Source organism: Phascolarctos cinereus, unplaced genomic scaffold, assembly GCF_003287225.1.
Source record: "Phascolarctos cinereus isolate Bilbo 61053 unplaced genomic scaffold, phaCin_HiC Scaffold_1;HRSCAF=81, whole genome shotgun sequence".
Taxonomy (NCBI): domain Eukaryota; kingdom Metazoa; phylum Chordata; class Mammalia; order Diprotodontia; family Phascolarctidae; genus Phascolarctos; species Phascolarctos cinereus.
In genome coordinates, this window is record NW_027555514.1 from 40598290 (window position 1) to 40619719 (window position 21430).

The following is a 21430-nucleotide window of genomic DNA, read 5'->3' on the forward strand; positions in this document are numbered from 1 at the left end:
CAGTTGTCATCCTCAATTCTTCACTCTCCCACCCAACACCCATGTTCAAGTACTACTGTTTCTACCTCTGTAACATTTCTTTGATAAGCCCCTTTCTCTTCTCTGACATAGTCTCAACACTGGTCCCTCACTGCACGACTATTGCAATAGTCTGTGCTACAGGTCTTTTTGTATGCTCCATTCTCTACTCAGCAGTTAATCTAGTCTTCCTAAAGCAACAGCATGACTATGTAAGCCCCTATTTAATCTGCTCCAGTGGCTCTCTATTGCCTCCAGTATCAAATATCAAATCCTGTTCTGCTTTTCAAGTCCCTCATAACCTGCCCCCTTTCTACCTTTAGTCTTCTTGCAACTTGCACCTCCCCCATATGTGCTCTGTGATCCATGAATACTGGCCTTCTTGCTATTTCTTAGATATGACACTCCTCTCAACTCTAGGCATTTTCATTGGCTGGCCCCATACATTCCCTCTCTCTTGATCTCTGCTACTTGGCTTCTTTCAAGTCTCAGCTAGTCTCACCTTCTGTAAGAAGCCTTTCCTGACTCCCCCTTCCCCACGCTACTGCCTTCCTGCTACTGATTATCTCCTATTTATCCTGTATCTATTTTGTTTACATGTCACTGTTTGCATATTGTCTGTCCCATTATACTGCAAGTTCCTTGAGAGCGGAGAGTGGGCGCTGTCTTTTGCCATGATTTGAATCTCCACTGCTTAGCATAATGCCTGGCACAAAGCAGGTACTTAATAAATGCAAACTATCCAATCTGTTTAACTGATCAACCTCTCTATTTCTTAACTGGTACCAAATTGGTTTTTTAAATTCAATTTTATTTTCTGTTCTAGATTCTCTCCCTCTCCCACCCATTAAGAAGGCAAGAAATAGAAAAACCCCTAGAACTATGAAGTCATGCAAAGAAATATGCCTCAGTCTATACACTGAGTCCATCAGTCTCTAGCTGGAGGTGGATAGCATTTCTCATGGAGTCCTTTGAAACTGTGGTAGAGCATTGTGTTGATCAGAGTTACCAAGTCTGTCAAAGTTGACTATCTTTACAATATTGCTGTTACTGTGTAAATTGTTCTGGTTTTCCTCACTTCATTTTGCTTCAGTTCATCTAAGTCTTCCAAGGTTTTTATGAAACCATCCTCTTTATTTTTCACATGACACTAAAATTCCATCATGTTCACATGCCATAACTTGTTCAACCATTCTCCAATTAATGGGTATCTCCGAATTTTCCAATTCTTTGCCAAAACAAAAAGAGTTTCTACAGATACTTTTGTATATGTGGGTCCTTTTTCTTTTCCTTTGATCTCTTTAGGGGTACAGGTCTACCAGCGGTATTGCTGGGTCAAAGGATGGGGAAAAAAGGGTAGTTTTGGGCAAAATTTAGACTGCTTTCTAGACTGTTTTAATGATTACTATTCTGTTGTATAGCTTGAGAACTGGTGCTGCTAGGTCCCCTTCTTTACCATTTCCCCCCTATTATTTTCTTTGAGATTCTTGACCTTTTGTTCCTCCAGATAAATTGTTATTTATTTTCTAGCTCCATAAAGAAATACTTTTGGTAGCTTGATTGGTATGGAACTGAATAAGTAAATTAATTTAGGCAGTGCTGTCATTTTTACTATATTGGCTCAGCCTACTCATGAAAAATCAATATTTCTCCAATTATTTATTTTTGCATAATTATCACGTACTGTTGTACAAATGTTGTGTAGTTACATCCATACAGTTCTTTTTTGCATCTTAGTTATTTTAAATGGAATTTCTTTTTCTCTCCTTGCTCGGTTTTATTGGCAATATGCAGAAATGCTGATGATTTGTCAGTTTATTGTATGTTCATCAACTTTGCTGGCTATTGTTCCCAAATAATTTTTAGTTGACTCTAGAGTTCCTGCAGTACAATGTCATGTTTTTTCCCCCTCTCTTTGCCAATGTTTATTGTCAGTATTTTTTTTTCTTATCTCTATCAGGATATCAAGCAGTAATGGTGATAAAGGGCATATTTGCTTTACCTTTGATCTTATTGGAAAGGCCTCTGATCTATCTCCATTAAGTATAAAACTGGCTCTAGATTTTAGGTAGACATGTAACACATAAAAAGAAGCTAAAAAGTATGAAGGGCAAGAAAAGAAAGTGAGGAGGGTACATGGTAGAGGGGACTGTGATGAAGCTGGGTAGGAAATGACACAGGGGCTGCCCTATGCACTCTCCTTAAACGAAGGATCTGGGAGGACCTCTCTGATGTCTTCTCTCCACTTCCTCACTGGGTAAGTGCCCCAGGGGTACAGGGTACTGAAGAGGTGTAAATTTCAGACTGAAAAAAAAAAACTTAATTTGTGTCCAAACAATGATGAAGTTTGGTTGAAGGAAGTGGGGATGCTGAACCTGGAGAATAAAAGGCATAAGGAGGTGATTTGATAGTTATCTTCAAGTATTTGAAGGGCTATCATCTGGAAGAAGGTTGGGTTTCTTCTGTTTACTCCCAGAGGACAGAACTAAGAGAATAGGTGAAAATTGGGAGACTTTATGTTATGAATAACTTCTTAATAATTACAGCCATTTAAGGCAGTGGGTCCTCCCTCACTTGAGGTCCTTAGGCAGAAGCAGAATGACAGGTATGGAAAATGAAGCAAAGGTGGTTGTATACACCCCATACATTTAAACAGATTCTTTAGCTATTCTCACATATGGGATTAATGGAGCCCTTTCATACCTGATACTATCATAATCTGGCTACAAGCTTCTGCCAAGCTTGTGAACCTGGAGTTTCCTGTCTTTCTTTTGCTGGCTGAAGGCAATTGAACTGATTTACACGGTTTCTATCTAAGCCTGGGTCATTCTGGCTGTTGAAAATTCAGAGGGAGATGTGACTTTCAACTGACAAAGAGGATGCTAAGCACAACACTGTGTACTTGTGTACATGACACTGTACTAACATATTACATGCGGACAGAAGACACTCCAGAGGGTAAAGACTTTGGCATGGCAGACACGCGTGGGAAGGATAAAAAGAAAGCCCACTATGTTTCTGAACTTGCTTGAAATTCTAGAGCTGGGGCCCTTAATTATTTTGTGTCACAGATCACCTTGGCAGTCTGGTGAAACCTATGGGCCCCTTCTTGAAATAACGCTTTTAAATGCATAAAATAAAATACATAGGATTACAAAGGAAACCAGTTACATTGAAATAAAGATGTAACTTTTCCCCCCATCCAAGTCCACAGAACCCCTGAAATCTACCCACAGACTCCAAGGGAGTCCAAGGACTGACTTAGAACGGACTTCCTCGCGGTGAGACCGTTCTTTATCTTCTAGTCTGAACCTTATAAGTTCTCATTTCGTTCGCCGCTGAAGGGCCGCATCGCTCTTCGCGGGGGTGGAGGCGAAGGAGGCCCCGCTCGGCCGCGAGGGGGCGCGGCGCGCCCGGCCTCCTCCGTTACCTGTACTGGGCGACGGTCAGGGGCCTGGTGGGCTCGGCTTCGAAGCCGGGCAAATGCCGGCTCAGGTAGTCCTCCAGGGACCTCTGATCAAGCCTGTGCTGGGGCAGGACGTCGCCCGTGTCGGGCTCTCTAAACGCCTCGGACGCCATGGCCAGCCGCCGCCGCCGCCGCCGCCAGCTCCGCCTCCGGGACACCAAAGAGCCGAGGACCAAATCCGTCGGTCCAAAGTTTGCTGGCCGGAGCTCGGCTCGGGGCGTGGGAAGGCGGAGCCGGGGGCGTGGGAAGGCGGAGCCGGGGGCGTGGGGAGCCGAGGGCGGGGCCCGGGCCGGGCCTTCCCATCCTTGCGGAGGGCGACAGGACGCTACCCAAGGGGCGGGGCTGGGCGGGATTCTGGGCCGGCCCTCCGATCACTTCCTCACAGGATGCAGCCCTTGGGGGCGTGGCTCTCCCGCGATTGGCTCGCATTGCGGTTGCTTAGCAACGGCGTCGTCGCCGCTCTCTGTCAGTGGTTGTCGGCTCCAGAGCAGCTTCTGCTTTCCGCTCGTCCCAGATGACGAGACTAAGGAAGGGACGGCTGCTTGGCTGAGGCGAAAGAAGCCACACCATCCCTCCTTTCAAACTTCATTCACTGAAAACCGGAAAGCCAATTGGTCCCTCGCAAAAGGACCCTCCGGGAACGTAGGCGCCGAAGCTACACGGTTCCGCCCCTGCCCGCTCTGCGCGCCCGGAGAGGTGGAGGCGTGGGGGGGCAGGAAGGAAGCGTGGCCAAGGGAAGGCGATGGCTGTAGCACACCGGAAGAGGCCCTGGCGAGCTGAGGCGACGTGTCGCTCTGGCTTGGAGTGGGCGCTCCCCGGCTCGGCTCTCGTGTCTGCGCAGCGGGCCTGGCTCGCGGAGCAGCAGCGTGGGGCGGCGGCGGCGGGGGAGGCGGAGGCCCGGGCGAGGGGCGGCCGAGGCCCAGGCCCCGGCCCCGGCCCCGGACATGGCTTCTTCCTCGGCCGAGACGGCGGAGCAGCTGCGGCGGCGGGTCCAGGAGCTGGAGCAGGAACTGGCGCAGGAGCGGAGCCGGCAGGCCCCGGGAGGCAGCGCCGGCGGAGGCCGGGCCCGCGTCGACAAGATGAGCCCGGAGGTGGTGGATTCCAACCCGTACAGGTAGGTGAGCGCGACCCCCGCAGAACCGCCGATCTGAGGCCTGCCCGGGCCGGGTTTCCCGTTTTCCCTCACTGCCTCCTTTCCCGACGCCCGCGGGTGTAAGAAGAGGTTTTTAAAGGGCCCGTTCAGGGGAGGATCCCGGCTAGAACGATTCTAGACCAGGTTGGTGTTCTCAGGCTCGCTCCAGATGGAGGGTTCGCAGGGCGTGTTTAGCCTCAAGTATGCCTGTTCGTTTAAAAAAGAGATGCGTTAATTCATTTTTAACATTCATTTGTTAAAATTTTCAGTGTGAAATGCTTTTCCTCCCTCCAGCCCCTTCCATACACATTGAGAAGGCAAGCTGTGTTGTGCCCATTATACAGACGAAGTCGTGGAAAACATTTCCATATTTGGCTGTTATTTTAATGAAATTGGAATCAGGCCCGCCACACAAGAAATCTTGCCTCCCCTCCTCCTGTCTCCCGCTCCCCTTCTTGCCATTGCCTAGGGACGTTTATCTGCACTTGCTCCTTCTCTTCCTAGGCCAGTCTCAGTCTATGTGTGAGAACGCTCGGTCGTTTCTAAGATGAACAGTTCAGCGGCACTTCTACAGCAGTCAGAATAGAAAAGACACGGATTTTCCTTCTCCCAACTGTGTGGTAGTCTAGTGTAGCTATTTAAAGTGGCGAAAACCACTTTGTCGAATCCTGTTCTTAGGGCCTTTGGGAGGAGTAAAGTAAAAAGAGTAAAGACTTTATTTACTTCGTGTGACTTTGGGCCGTGGCAACCCCACTGGGTACTGGTCCTACTACTTATCCCCATTGGATCTTTGGCAGGCTACTTCATCCCTCTGGGCCTCCCTTACTGCTGTAAAATAAAGAGGTTGCACTTGATCGACAACCAGTTTATTGACCTACTATTTGTACCATCCTCTGGGCCCACGAGATGAAAAGATAAGACAGAGTCCCTGCTTTCCAGTGTTCAAGATAGCTTTTGAGATTAGAGCCTAATTTCATCCTTCTTTAATAAATAATTTAATGATTAGCATTCAAATGAATCTTTAGTGTTTTACATTTTTCTCAGAGGAAAGTCTGTCTTCCAAAAATGAAACTGTCTCTTTTAAATGACAGCTTGAGTTTTTTGTTTTTCATTACAGTAATCTGTGTTCCTCTCTATGTAAAGAAAACAAGTTTTTATTTTCGCTTTTCTCAATGAGAAGTTCAGAACACAAATGTGACTGCTTCTTAAAATTTCTGTTCTACTTCTAAATCTGGAAGACCTGGTTGTTCCAGTCCCATATATGTTAACTTTTTTCTTTTTGGCTAGGCAATGGGTTAAGTGACTTGCCTAGGGTCACACAGCTAGTTAAGTGTTATGTGTCTGAGGCTGGATTTGAACTAAGGTCCTCCTGAATTCAGGGCCGATGCTCTATCCACTGCCACCTAGGTGCCCCACATATCGATTTCCTAATGCCTGAAGGATAGAAAGAAAAGCCAGGCTCAAGTCTTGCCCCTGCCTCCTCTGGTGGTGCTGGCAACTTGGTAAACCACTATGTGCCTCAGGCTACTCTGCAGGACTTCTGCGCAATTAGACCTTTACAAGTATTAGTGTACGGTTATGGCACTGTGCCACATGCTTCAAGAAAGTGATGACAGGTAGGACCCTATCTCAAGGACTTTAGAATCTGTATTTGGAAAGAAGACGAATGAAACAATTAGCAAAAAAATACCAGACTGGATTTTCCATTGAGTGCTAAACTCTCCTGTGTACTTTATGAATTTATGACTTTATGGATTGTAAAAAGGGAAGATGGGTGGGAGCTGGAGGTGTGAACTGAAGAGAACAAGGGGTAGATTATGACCTGACTAACAGATTTGGAATTTTAGTCATCTTACTAAATGTTAAAATTGTTGATGAAAAAGTTAAAGAAGATTAACGAAATTCACTTTTTGTCTTATTTTACCTAAACATTCAGCACTTGTAACTTCCTCTTGCCCTTAAGAGGGCAAAAGGCAGATATAAAAATGTGCTTCATCTCCATGGGGGCATCCCATCATCTGGTGGAGAGATGACGTTATCCTATCTTTAAATCCTTAGGGTTAGAGCTGGAAGGAAGCTCAAGAGGTCATCTTGCCCAAACCTCTGGTTTGAGAGATGAGGAACTCAGGGCGCAGAGGAGTTTACAGACCTGCCCAAGGTTGCACTGTAGTACAGCTCAGAATTGACCCCAGGTTTTCTGATCCACAGCCAACCCTTTTCCCATGGTACCCACATCCCTGGTTTGTGTTTTTGTTGTTTGTAAATGTTTTCTGGGCTCCAGAGCAGCACTCAGACTGTTCATTGTAATCTTTACTTTCACCAGTAAGACTAACCTGCAGACTTGTTAGTGTTTTGTGTCTAGCCCTCAGTACTGTACAACAGATCTAAGCTTAACATGTTTTTGATGGTTTTTAAAAATAATTGTTTCTTTTGCTTTTAAGTCGCCTGATGGCATTGAAACGAATGGGAATTGTGAAGGATTATGAGGTATCGTATTTATTTGACATTTTTGAAGATTTCAACCCCAAAATAATTTCTGGCAACTTTTATGAAGTATATTGATTAGAGTGTTTTCAATGTATTTTTCACAGAAAATCCGCACCTTTGCTGTAGCAGTAATAGGAGTTGGTGGAGTTGGTAGTGTTACTGCTGAAATGCTAACAAGATGTGGCATTGGTAAGGTAAAAGATGCTTTTCTATCACATGAAGAACCATTTACTCCTGGAGAAACAGGTACTGTCAGTGTTATGTCATACAAGCACACACACATACATGTACCCCCTATACTTGAAATAAGTTGAAGCTATTAAAATAAACATGTATCGTTTAAGTCCTAGTCTAGTGTTGAATTGTGGTGTGAAGTGAGCCTGTGTTCTCAGATGCTGGGCCAGTGTGGTGTAAAGCTGGGCAGGTCCAACAAAGCTGTCTGCTTCCTTGTTTTAGTGTGGTGGAATACTCGTCTTCACAAGATCGGTCACCGAGAATGAGTATCTTTGACCATTGTGTCTCATGAAGTATGAAGAGCTGTGATCTGTTAATAGAGGGAGTTACGATACCATTGAAATGGAGGTGTCCTCAGTTTCTTAAAGTAAATTTCATTTCTGCAGTGATGTCGCCTTCTGTATTGAACAGCTGATACCTGTAACTAAATACCCCTGTCTAATGATAAGAGAAATACCTGCACCAGTCTGAAGCGTTCACTAGCTCTTTGGGGTAGGAGCTGTGGCAAAGCTCTTTATAGACTATTAGAACAGGTGAACAAGTGACTGACAAACTGTTTCAGCTGAAAGTGTCAGGGTTAGAGTCAGAAGACGTGGATTCAGATCCTCACCTTATGCCTTCCTGCCTGTGTAACCTTGTGCAAACTTATCCTCTTCTGCACCTCATTTTCTTCATTTGTAAAATGTAAGGTTTGACCTTTGAAGTTCCTTCCAAATCTGAATTTAGGATCACATAACATCTGTAAAATGAGAGATTTATAAAGAGTTAGAAACCTTCCTCTGCTCCCTGCGAAGTTTGGTGCAGGCTTTTACCTTTCCTTATTGGTGAGTCTGATATTGATAGTGTTCTGGTTTGGAACTGGGTTCCTTTTTTTTTAAATCCTATATTGTTATTCTAATATCTAAACATGATCAGATTTTCTGAAAAAGTGGGGAGAAGAACTCCTTTTCCTCAAATTAGATTGATTGGTTGATCTAGTTTTCTAAAATATGCATTATTGGTTTTAAAATTTGTTAGCACCTTTGTTTTTCCAAGTTATTGTTTTGATATATGTCCTGTACACACACACACACACACACACACACACACACACACACACACACACACGAAGAAGAATGATTTTGTATTGGTTAAAGTCTTAGTTGTAGTTTAGAATTTCTTTTTTTCAGTCACGACATAAGCAGTATGTTTGTGTGTGTATAAATGTGTATAAACATACACACATACATACATGCACTCTACTGCAAGTCTATTTTAGTTTAAATTATAGTGCATGTTTTTATCTTCTCTCTAAAGACTTCACCATACCTGATTGATTCCATACAATGCTGCATATCAGAGAAAAAGAACTTGACCTAGTTCTTAAAGATTTAGGTAGCTAATTATGAAAATTTATGGTGACTTTTATTTATGTATAATGACATGGGGATGATGTGATCTCTTTGTTAGAGGTCGGTCATTATGCTCATCTTTCTGAGAGAACTAAGTAGCACACAAAATAGAAAGACCTCTGGTATAAAGTCAACTCCACTTGTGACAAAGTCCTGCTGAAAATTCTTATAAACTTGCAATGAATTTTGAACCAATTTTCTTTGTGTTTCTTGATTCATCTTTTTAGTATGATTATTTGGGATTGAAATGTAAGATTAAGAGTTAATTTTGTTTTTGTTTTTACAATATCTTATACAAAATGGGCGCTTAAATACTTTGAGTGAGAATGAATAATCATTTATATTGTTTACATCTGATGAAACTTAGTTCATTTTTAACCCTATGAATGACTTTGGCACACATGAATTACCAATGAGGTGTTTATTCATAAAAATATTATTTATTATCTCTAGCTGTTACTATTTGATTATGACAAAGTGGAACTGGCCAACATGAATAGACTTTTCTTCCAGCCCCATCAAGCAGGATTAAGCAAAGTTCAAGCAGCAGAGCATACTTTACGGTCAGTAGAATAGAAATTAAGTATTCATAATTAAGTGACATCTTGTATAAAAAGTTCACTTGGTGTCTGGATGTAGCTCTTGTGTTTTATTTATAACTGTAGGTTTGACTCATATTCAGCAGGTAAAACCCTCCTGTGGCTTCTGCCTTAACAAGTTCAGTGGATACTCATTAAATCCTTGCTGAATTTCATTGAATTAGCAGCATTATATCAGAAGCTTTTCTGCAGATTGAAAGGGAGGGCTCACTCCTGCCATATGAGTTGATCTCAGTTTTTGTGAAGTGCTTTTTTTTTTTAAACCTTTACAAGGTCTATTTTTCACTGTTGTATTTGGTATTTAACTGCTACCACTGAGGTGGGAGAGAAAAGGAATAGCAAGACTGACTCTTTTTTTGTGTGTGTGATTACAAGTAAGCACTTCTAATTCTGGATTAGTACAAAATATTCTGGAGCTCTTCCAACTCTTTTTTTCTTTTTCCTCTTAATTTTTATTTTGTTCTCTGTCCCTACCAATGAGTTTAATTGTAATTATTTCCTTTTTCTCTCCTTAAGGAATATTAATCCTGATGTTCATTTTGAAGTATATAATTATAATATTACCACAGTGGACAACTTTCAACATTTTATGGATAGAATAAGGTAAAATATGCTTATTTAGAATTCTTCCATTGATGCTTTTCCCCTTAATTTTAGTTTTGTACTTGCTATCAAAATACCTTCTTTTGCGTTATTTACAGTCAGATAGGATCTCAATAAGTAATGTATGCTTTTTTAGAAATTGCATAATTTTTTGGGCTATCTTAAAATGATCCTTATGGGAAAGACCCAATTCATGCATCACCTATTTAATTTCCTGTTTGTAGTTATATTCAAAAAAATTTTTAAAGCTAGAACATGGGACATTTTAATAGGCTATTACAAGAGTCTACCAAATATATTCAGTTTTAATTATAGTATTTATTTTCTGGTATCTAAAGATTCACTGTGGTCTGGGTTATAGTTTCATTTGATGAGTGTGTTTGTGTGTGTTTATGGTGAGGGGCTAATGCTAAAAAACGCTTCCGTTTTGAGAGGCAGAAGGATCCAGGAAAGTAGGTTTGTAATCCTAGTTCTGCCTTTCACCAGCAGTATTAGGATAGTGGTCACTTAACCTCTCTGAAACAGAGTTTCTCATATCTAGATATGAGATGGAGATAGAGATATGATAGAGAAAATAATTCCTGATTCCGTCACAAGGTTGTGTGAGGCTCAGATGAACGCGTGCATGTGAAAATGCTTTTAAACTAGAAGGTGCTCTGCAATGAAAGGTATTGAGTAATTTCAGTTAGTTAACAGGCATTAAGTGCTTGCTCTGCATTAGTACAAGATTGGATAATAGATTAGTTGTGGTGGGTGAGCCTTGGCAGTGAGTTTGTGGACCTGGGTGCTGCCCTTGATAGTGACATACAAGTTTAGAAGGGGAAGCAGTGTTTGAGGGGGTAAACAAGGAGTTCTATTTGGGGTGTGTTGATTTTTCGATGCCTGTGGGACCTCCAGTTTTGAGATGTTTAAGAGGAAGTTGGACATTGATGACTAGCTTAGAAAAGAGACTAAAGCTGGATATATAGATCCATAGAGATGATGTTTGAACCCCTAGGAGCAGATGAGATCATGGGGTAACATAGTCTAGAGCACTGAGATTAAACGCACATGGAAATGTAGCCCTGTGGGCTGTGTATTGACTTAGAAAACTACAAATTACAATTGTCTATGTTGTATTTTATTGATTTTTAAAAAAAATATTTCTGAGTTATAGTTTAATCTGGTTTGGACCTACTCAGGAGTATTGTGGGCCACTGCACAATATAAAGCTAGGTACATACTCTACCTGTGGCATAGAGTGAAAAGAGAAGGGGGCCCAGGACAGGCCCTTCAGAGATACCCTTGATTAGTTGGTGTGGCATGGCTGAAGAACCAGCAAAGGAGACTGAGAGGACACACAGGGGAACAGGAGAGAGCAATTTCAGAAAGACCTAGAGGGGAGAGTGTACAGGAAGAGAAGGTGGTCTGCAGTATCAGATGCTGCAGAAAGGTCAAGAAAGATAAGGATTGAGAAAAAGCCATTTGGAAAATACATGGCTAGATTACCATGAAAGACGAGGAGGTAGCAACGTGTTAGAAGATTTAATATTTTATTACCGTTAACAAAAATGAATCATTGTCTCTGCTTAAGAAATTGTAAATTTTATGAACTAGTGCCCTCTGTGTATACTTGCTATCTATATCCAGCTAAAATTTTTTTTTCTTATTTTTTTTCTTTTGATTAGTAATGGTGGCTTGGAAAGTGGGAAACCTGTTGATCTAGTTCTGAGCTGTGTGGACAACTTTGAAGCTCGAATGGCAATTAATACAGTGAGTACTTTATTTAGTCCACAGAGGACATGATAATGCATGCATTTGGCTTAATATGTGTTCTGTTCATATGTCTTAATTCCTGTCTGAGCAATAAATGATTTTGTATGAGCCCTAATTCTGAAGTGTTCTAAAATTTTTTATCTTTAAAGATTATTTTTGAATTTTTTTCAAATACCCATATCTATAGATATTTTTCTAGCTTTTTGCTATATATATATTAGTAGCTCAAGCAAAAATATCCAATCTGGTTGAAGACCCCTTGTTTCTAGGGGTGTGTGTGTATGTGTATACACAGATGTACATACATATGTGTGCAATTGTGCACTCACGCACATACTTCTCGGATGTATTATTATTATCTTTTTAATGTATGGAATAGAACACATTTCTATAACATAGTATGATAAAAAAGATGATCGCACATGAAGTTGCAAATCTGCTATGCATAACTTGTTCATTTCAAATATATTTCAGATGTATTATTTAAAAGATATGTAGTATATATTTTTTTAAATTTTATTAATTTATTTTGATTTATCAACAATCACTTCCATATGCTTTTGAGTTTAAAAATTTTCTCCCCTTCCTCCCCACCACCCTCCCCAAGTTGGTGCACAATCTCATGTAGGCTATACATTTACATTCCTATTAAACATATTTTCACATTAGTGAAGTTGTAAGTAAAAATTAAAACCAATAGGAGGAACCATTAGAAAAAGGAACCAAAACTCAACAGAAGAGAAAAAAAATGATAGCAAGTCAGCTTCCACAGTTCTTTCTTTGGATGTGGAGAGCATTTTCTACCACGAGGCCTCTGGGGTTGTCTTAGATCCTTGTATTGCTGAGAAGGGTTAAGTTTATCAATATTAGTCATCGCACAATGTGGCTGTTATTGTGTACAATGTTCTCTTGGTTCTGCTCATTTCACTCATCATCAGACCATACAAGTCTTTCCAGGTTCTTCTGAAGTCAGCCTGTTCATCATTTCTTATAGCACAATGGTATTCCATTACATTCATATACCACAACTTGCTCAGCCATTCTCCACTTGATGGGCATCCTCTCAATTTCCAATTCTTTGCCACCACAGAAAGAGCTGCTATGAATATTTTTGTACATGTGGGTCCTTTTCCCATTTGTATGATCTCATTGGGATATAGCCCTAGAAGTGCTATTGCTGGGTCAAAGGGTATGCACATTTTTTGTAGCCCTTTGGGCATAGTTCCAAATTGTTCTCCAAAATGGTTGGATCATTTCACAACTCCACCAACAATGCATTATGTTCCAATTTTCCCACATCCTCTCCAACATTTATCATTTTCCTGTTTTGTCATGTAGGCCAATCTGGTAGGTGTGATGTGGTACCTCAGAGTTGTTTTGATTTGCATTTCTCTGATCAATAATGATTTAGAGCATTTTTTCATATGACTATAGATGGCTTTAATTTCTTCATCTGAGAACTGTCTCTTCATATCCTTTGACCATTTATCAATTGGAGAATGGCTTGTAGTCTTGTAAATTTGTCTTAATTCTCTATATATTTTGGAAATGAGGCCCTTATCAGAGACACTGTAAAAATTCGTTTCCAATTTTCTACCTTCCTTCTAATCTTAGTTGCATTGGCTTTGTTTGTGCAAAAACTTTTCAATTTAATGTAATCAAAATTATCTGTTTTGTTTTTCGTAATGTTCTCTGTCTCCTGTTTGGTCATGAATTCTTCTGTTCTCCATAGATCTGATAGGTAAACTATTCCTTGTTCTCCCAGTTTGCTTGTAGTATCAGCCTTTATATCTAAATCATGAACCCATTTTGACTTTATTTTGGTATATGGTGTGAGATTTGGGTCTATGCCTAGTTTCTGCCATACTCTTTTCCAGTTTTCCCAGCATTTTTTTTCAAAGAGTGGGTTCTTGTCCCAGAAGCTGGGGTCTTTGGGTTTATCAAATAATAGATTACTATAGTCATTGACTACTATGTCTTGCATATTTAACCTATTCCACTGATCCCCACCACTCTATTTCTTAGCCAGTACCAAGCAGTTTTGATGACTGCTGCTTTATAATACAATTTAAGATCTGGAATGGCTAGGCCACCTTCCCCTGCATTTCTTTTCATTAGTTCCTTTGATATTCTGGACCTTTTGTTCTTCCAAATGAATCTTGTTATTATTTTTTCTGACTCTACAAAATAATTTTTTGGTAGTTTGATTGGTATGGCACTGAGTAAGTAAATTAGCTTAGGTAGGATTGTCATTTTTATTAGATATTTGTACATTTTGATAGAACTGTTTTACAGTAGTACTTGTTTGTGAGAACTTGAATTTTCTTGACATCTTAAAATGTATAAATTGCTACGAAGATAGTGTTTCTCAATATCATGAACTCTTTTCCGTTGAATTATTAGAGTATTTTTTTCCTTTGTCAAAGTGCATTATTTTCTTAAGTGCTGCTAGGATTCTTTTGGAGAAGATTTTTCACGTACCAGTAATTTCAGAAGTGTTGATAATTTAGTAAACCATATTTTGCTCTATACTAATATTTTTAATAGAATGGAAAAACTAAATATAATAATCATTCCAAATCATAACTTTTTGCTTTGACTGTGATACAAATAGACTTAATTTTAAAATATGTATATATACGACGTGTGTATATAGATCCTCATTTATCATGAAAACAACATATGTAGTAAATTCCAGCCTTTTGTTCACAGCTGTGACTTCATTCTACTTAGGCTTGTAATGAACTTGGGCAAACATGGATGGAATCTGGAGTCAGTGAAAATGCAGTCTCAGGGCACATACAACTTATCATTCCTGGGGAGTCTGCTTGTTTTGCGGTATGTACTGCTGTTGTTTGATATCTATTTTTAGGTTCTACAATTTTTAAAATGTAAAATTAAGACTAGAGAGAGATGAGAGAGAAAATATAATCCAAATTTCGTGTATTTCTATTTATGCATCTCTTTTACTTATTCTTTTAAAATAACCTTGCCTTTTTTTCCTTTTCCTTAAAGTGTGCTCCTCCACTGGTAGTTGCTGAGAATATTGATGAAAAGACACTAAAAAGAGAAGGAGTTTGTGCAGCTAGTCTTCCCACTACCATGGGAGTGGTTGCTGGAATTCTTGTACAAAATGTGTTAAAGTGAGTGCTAGAAAAAATGTCTGAATTGTCCTGTGTATATGTAGTATAAAAGTATATAAGTAGTACCTGTGAAAAGTCGAACTGGATAGGAAAATCATCTAGAGACTGGTTTTCTTAAGTCTATAGTTAGGGGTAGCCTATAGACATTGGGGTCTTTATGGAACACTGATTTTGCTTCTTTAGGTGTGACCAGGTGTCAATTTTCCTTAAATGAAAATTATTTTTAAAAGAACAGTTATCAATTAGAGTAAGACCTTTACTTTCTGACACCATAACATAGCCAGGGACCAAGAAGTAAGCCGTCAGTGTTTCTGAGCAGTGTCAACAGACTGGTCGTAGAGTTCCTAAAGTAGATGTGCCTTACTCTTGATCAGATTCTTCAGGCCCCATGAAGAGCCCCTTTCCTCTTTATTTTACACGTAAGTGTATTGGTAGTGGTTGTCAGGACTCCCAAGCCCACAATCGGTTAGAAGTACAAATTGGATGGAAGAATTGCAGCAGCCAGTGTGCTGCCAGTAATAACTGACTCCAAGGAAGCAGGCTGGAAAAAACGGTAACAACAAATGCCACCTCTATGCCATGATCCAGGACGGGGCCTGGGGCCTCGGAGTCCAGGAGCGCATAGGCCGGCCTCTGTGTCTCCACAGGCCTCAGTAGCAATGTGGAACAGCTGGTGTTCATCACGTGACCCTGAATGATCACGAAAAGCATAAAAAAATGTTTAGTAGCCTCTGGTTAAGAGGCATCAAAAAAGATGCTTCAAGTAGTAAGAGCCCTCTGGAAAATTTCAACAGTTCCTTTTCCTGATGGGACTTTAATGTTTAAAGGGCCCTTCAGCTGCTGGTAGTTTGGTGTTAGAATGTCTGTCTACTTAGGTAAAGGTCTCCTTACACACTTTTGGAACTTACTCTTACTCTGAATCCCTGCCTTCTATTGTTTCCTGCTATTAGATGAACTTCAGAGCTTGATGCCACACCCACTTCTTTCTTTAGGCACTGAGCAGTTAGTTGTCTACTTACTTGGACCTGCTAGGTCACACACACACTGGAAAGGGATGCTGTAAAGGGGGCTGTTTCACTGTTGGAAGTTCCCCTTCCAAGTTCCCTCATGTTGCTTTTTAAAAAAGATTGTGTCTGGTTCCCACCAAAGGAGACATTTCCCTGAATTAGCCCTCCTCCTTTGACCTTAAATTTCTGTTAAGATAGGTCCAAAGTATACCTGCTTCTGGGCTGTATTGTCTTTGAGTTGGGCCTGCTCCTAGTCTCCTTCCTTGAGTCAGGGGCCATTCAACATTTTGTAGCTTTTCCCTACCTCAGGCCTGCTAGTTTTTTCTTTACCTAAGTACTTTTACATTTTATATACATTTTAAATCTATTTTGAATATGACAGCACATAACTATTAGACAGGACTCTGTCTCTCTAGTACCCTCAACGATGGTACTCTAGGGGGGTACCCAGAATGTGCCACTTTTCATTGGTAGTGGAGATTTTTCATCAATAGCTTAAGTCACTGATCTATTCAAAGTATGAAAAAACTCCGTGTATAATTTTTTAAAATCACTGTTTAATCATGCTAATACACTAATGTGAATAAATATTATATTTCCTTTATGAAAGCATTCATTAATAATCTGCTTTAATTTATAAGAAAAACTTGTAACTTTGTCTATCGTATCTAAATGAATGCTTGAAAAGTTCATGTTTTACACTCATAGTTACACATTTTGTTATAAGAGACCTCTTACCCTCCTTGGGACTCGGTTTCTTCATTTGTACAATGAAGGAGTTAGATTAGATGGCCTCAGAATGAGGTTCCTTTTAGCTCTAGATTTAAAGTCCTATGAACTCAGCCCAGTCTATATGAATGTATGTGTATGCATGCTTACACTTTTTTCACCCCAGCTGTATTTGTTCTTTTTTCTTCCAAAAACTAGGTTTCTGTTAAATTTTGGTACTGTGAGTTTTTACCTGGGTTATAATGCAATGCAAGATTTCTTTCCCACCATGTCCATGAAGCCAAATCCTCAGTGTGAAGACAGAAACTGCAGGAAGCAACAGGAAGAATATAAGGTAAGCTTTTATTCCTGAGGATTATTGAAAGGGCATTTATTCATAGGAAAAGAACGAATGCTGGAAACTTACAATTAACCAAGAGCTTATTTAGGCTTGGAATCCTGGGAGAAGAGAAGAGTTTACTGTTGAATGAAAGCAATTTTTAAAAAATCAAATGAAGTTAATTACATTTATGTTGTGTTCTTGTTAAATTTGCTTTAGTAGCTTTTAAAAAATCTTTTCTAAAGAAGCTTCTGTAGGCTGATCAGTTTCTATAGCAGAATTTAAAACTCTTTAGTTCTAGAGTTCATAATGACTAGTAATCTAAGGAACATATTGATATTTAATTTCTGCAGAAAAAAATTGCAGCTCTACCCAAACAAGAGGTTGTTGAACAAGAAGAAGAAGAAATACTTCATGAGGACAATGACTGGGGTAGGTGTTCAATCAGGAATTGAGTAGTAGTAGCAGAAACCCAACCCCATCCATCACCAGCTAGCCCTTTTAGGATTTTATGATTACTGAAGAAATGCTTACTTCTCCAAGCTACTCAGAAATAAGCATCAAATGTCATTCTCCAGGTATCGAGTTAGTATCTGAGATTTCAGAAGAGGAGCTCAAAGATGCTTCTGGTCCTGTTCCTGACTTGCCTGAGGGAATTACGGTGGCATACACAGTTCCAAGAAAGGTACTTCTAAAAAATGAGCATGACTTAGGAAATAAGGTCACATCAGCAAGCAGAATGTGGAAAGGTTTTGTATGACTTCATACATATAATGGGTATAGTATTTTTTGCCTTCTGAGAGGGTGGAGGGAGAGAGAATTTGGAACTGAAAATAAAAATTAAATAAACATTTTTTAAAAATCTACAAGTATGTGAAACTTTTATAGTCAAAAGAAAGTGTTTTTGCTTTCTAATATTTCATACTAAAAATAAATCTCCCTACCACTGCCTTGCCTTAAAGACTTATTTTTTTTGGCTACGTTTGTTGTGAGGTAGGAGTTGTTAATACTGTCTTAAATGCCTTTGTTCTATATGTGGTATATTTTCAAGTTTATTGATATTGAGAAAATAATTGTGTTTATTTCTTTTATAATATATCAAGTATTATCTGATGACTTCTTATTAAAATAAGTGATTGTTTTTGTTTAGTGCTGATGTTTTAACTAGTGAACATTTAAGATTTCTGGATTTTGTAATTCAGAGGATTGAAGGGACAGTTATGGAGATTGGGTTTTTTTGGCCTCTCTTTTAAAAGTGGGTGTATTTTTAATTAGTGGGGTTTATATAATTTGAGGTGAAAAGTTTTGGTCATGTATTCCAGAACATCAAGAAATGCATGATCTGTTTTTGTTTAGTTTTTTTTTTTCCCACCATTTGATAACAGGCAGAAGATGCCCTGCCTGGGGGGGAATCAGTGGAAGATTCTGGGGAGAGTTTGGAAGAACTTATGGCCAAGATGAAGAACATGTAGTGTTGTTTCACTTTGTACCTTCTGGAGAAACTGAAGAAATAAACTTTAGAAGCGTTGACAATTCCTGCATTGCTAGTAAAGTGTACGGTGGCTTCATTTGATATGTAGTCTTTATTGGTACTGTGTCTTTTTGAAATTAAGAGTACCTTGATTTCATTTATTCAGCTGAAGAGTCCTCAGACTGTGAAGAAGGAACTGTAAGAGGCTGTGACATTTTTTTCAGATCTAGCCACTGAGATATAAGGCTTTAGGCCCCAAATAAGAAGGTCAAGGTAAATAAATGTCACCCTCTGAAATAGATGCTGTGGAATCAGATAAATTGTGCACAGAAACCCATACTACCTTAAGGTTTGGAGGCCAGTTACAGTTAAGATTAAGGAGTTGTCTTTGTTGCACCTTGATAGCATATGACCTAAAATATTGAAATTGAAAATAAATTTTGTAAAATTTAAAAATATTAGTATATGATGTTGAAATAAAGACAATGATCAGTATAAACCAGGTGGTGGTTCTCAGGGAAGCTACAATGAGAGTTGGAGAGAAATCAATATTTAACTAATGCTATATCTGATGGGACATGAATATCTGGTCACTAAAAAGGTAAACTGTATACTAGCTAAGATTATATCGTATTCTTGATGAGATCTTTCAAGATGATTGCTTATTCTGATTAAACGTACATTTAGCAGCCTTCTGAATATTTTTCACCTTACTTTAATATTTTACTTTTATTTCTTAGATACCTAGATACTAGGAAAAAGAAGCACTGGATAATCTCTGTATAGCCTCTGTGTTAATTTGGCTTTGTAGTTGGGCATCTTAGATCCCAGTTACTCCTGTATGAGTTGAATATTGAAGTTTCAGACTTGCACAGCGTAGAGACAAAAAACCTTTAATTGCGATCGCATCAAGAGGGATGCTCAATTGGAAGTAGTTTGTTGTTTTTACCCATTACAACAGTCCTGTTCACAAATGTCAATTTTTAATGGGCTACTCAGACAGATGAAACAGACCAGTAATGTCCTGGTTGAAAGAAATGTGTTGTTTTTTTAAAACAAATAATATAGTTATTATTTATTAATATACTATTGCTATATTGTTCCCATTGCTGTTTAAATCATGTTTTTAAAATGTAAATACAGCTTTCCTTCTAATACTCTAATGAAAGCAATATTGTAAACTTTTTTTTGCTTTGAAAAACATATCCATATCTGAACTGAGTCTAGTGAAAGAAAATTCTGATAATTTACTCATCAAGAACATGTCATATGTAAAGTGCAAAAAGCTTAAAAACCGCAGTAAATTTTTTCAGAAAGATAAACCTCCTATCTAATGTCGTGACTGTTTATCTTTTGATGTTCCAAGGCTGTATTGGTGATTATCATCATCATATAATACTGAAGGGAGAAAAACTGGGACACTGTAGCTGTCTTTCCTGGGGTACTTCATTTCTGCACCTCACCTTATTGCAAACAGTCCCCTTTAGTTCATAGGAATATTATGAGAATCAAGTAATCTCTTGGAAATGTTTATTTCCTTGGAAATTACTTCATTGACATTGTAAGGTTTTACTTACTTGTTTTTAAAATATGAACTGTGACGTGATACATGTGTTCTGACAGTAGAAAAATAATTGGTTAACAGTGTTTAATATAGACTTTTTTATGTACTGTATTACTCTTACTACTTTTTGTGCGGACTTGTGATTTCATTACCGAATAGATTTCTCAATGTGGAAGCTTCCTTTCACCCTTGAAGATGGTGATCCGTAACACTGATCTGTAACTCAGTCTTAGCTGTGTGGGAAAACTGAGAGGTTTAAGATTTGTTTATGTGTCTAAAGCAGACCTTGAACCCAGGTCTTCCTGACTTTACCATACTGCCTCTCAATGCTTTATTGTGTAAAGTTTCTGTAAATTAGAAAAAAAAAGTTAATGTATTATTATACTTTATTCAAACAAATTTTGATTAGAAGCATCAACTAAGGAGCTATGCTATCTCTTAAAAAAACAACCTTAAGAATTGAAACTGACTCCCCCTATCATTTTCCAATTTATTGTAAATGTGCATTTATATATTTTCAAAATTAAAAGCTCACAATTAACAAATACAAACAATATGGAATAAAATTTGAAATAATCATAAAGTCAAAACCATTTAAATATTAAATACTAAACCTTGTGTCTCACTTTACTATCAATATTAATCATTGATCCACCAAATTATCAGAAATAAAGTTTAAGCACTTACATAATTTGTGTTCCTTCCCAGCTTTTTTCATACAAGTGAAATATAGAGTATGTCTATGTACAATCCATGCAGTGCACACGTTACGTACATATTTAATGTTTAACATTAAGAAGTATATATTTGGTGTACACATGCAAACAATAGTGCAGTCCTGCTGGAAGACAAACGCTAGGCTGTAATGGGTTATCCCTGACCTGGAGGTCCGGCGCTTTAATTTTCAACTCGGGTGCAGTTTTTCCAGCTCATTCTCTCCTGGGATACTCTGATCTTTAGCTTGAAATAAAGGAGAAGGTAGCCAGTTCTTTCTCTTGTTATAATGGCCCTCTCACCCAAGCTGGACTTCTTTGTATCAGAAGAGTGACAGAGCAATCAATATTAGATTTGAGATGAAATCAAAATATTAAAATGACTTTTTTTAAAATTACAAAAAGAAAAAAAAACATTTCCATGTACATAACACAAAAAAGAATGTTCCATATGAAACCATGAATCTCCATTTCACACTGTTTACTTCTTTTGGAAAACTATGTAATAAATACTACATAAGCATTTTCAAAACTACCCTGCTCTTTTGTGCTTTCTTCTGAGTTTTCTTCTGTTCTCTGCTTCCCACCCTGCACTAGAGAAAACCACCATTAGACACAAATATGTGTAATATGTATATACATATGTGTATATATAGGTGTGTGTGTGTGTATATGTATATGTATATATAAATATATTCTGTTCTTTCTCTGGAGGTGGATAGCATCTTCCTTCGTAGGTCCTTTGTAGTTGATTTGCATATTTATATTACTTAAAATAACGTTAGCCATTCACAGTTTT

The 21430-nt window shown here is 38.8% G+C and overlaps 2 protein-coding genes across 4 annotated transcripts in view; one reads left to right on the top strand and one right to left on the bottom strand.

Moving 5' to 3' along the window:
- ACAD11 (acyl-CoA dehydrogenase family member 11) overlaps nt 1-3693 on the bottom strand; it is a 90635-nt gene extending 86942 nt beyond the window's left edge. Inside the window, exon 1 of the mRNA XM_020987283.2 lies at nt 3449-3693. Coding sequence (XP_020842942.1) covers nt 3449-3597 — 149 coding nt within the window. The 5' untranslated portion in view covers nt 3598-3693. The remainder of the gene's footprint in view (nt 1-3448) is intronic.
- A 647-nt stretch (nt 3694-4340) lies between these two features.
- UBA5 (ubiquitin like modifier activating enzyme 5) lies at nt 4341-21166 on the top strand. Of its 3 annotated transcripts, XM_020987285.2 has the most exons (12): nt 4341-4598; nt 7058-7103; nt 7208-7297; nt 9182-9291; nt 9844-9930; nt 11598-11682; nt 14419-14523; nt 14701-14828; nt 16763-16898; nt 17237-17315; nt 17462-17568; nt 18269-21166. In XM_020987285.2, the coding sequence occupies exons 1-12, from the start codon at nt 4429-4431 to the stop codon at nt 18353-18355; spliced, it is 1230 nt and encodes a 409-aa protein (XP_020842944.1). In that variant the 5' UTR covers nt 4341-4428; the 3' UTR covers nt 18356-21166. The 3 variants fall into 3 exon arrangements, with proteins under 3 accessions (XP_020842944.1, XP_020842947.1, XP_020842946.1); XM_020987288.2 differs by lacking the exons at nt 4341-4598; nt 7058-7103; nt 7208-7297 and adding an exon at nt 7304-8161; XM_020987287.2 differs by lacking the exons at nt 4341-4598; nt 7058-7103; nt 7208-7297 and adding an exon at nt 7304-7704.
- The last annotated feature ends 264 nt before the right edge of the window (nt 21167-21430 follow it).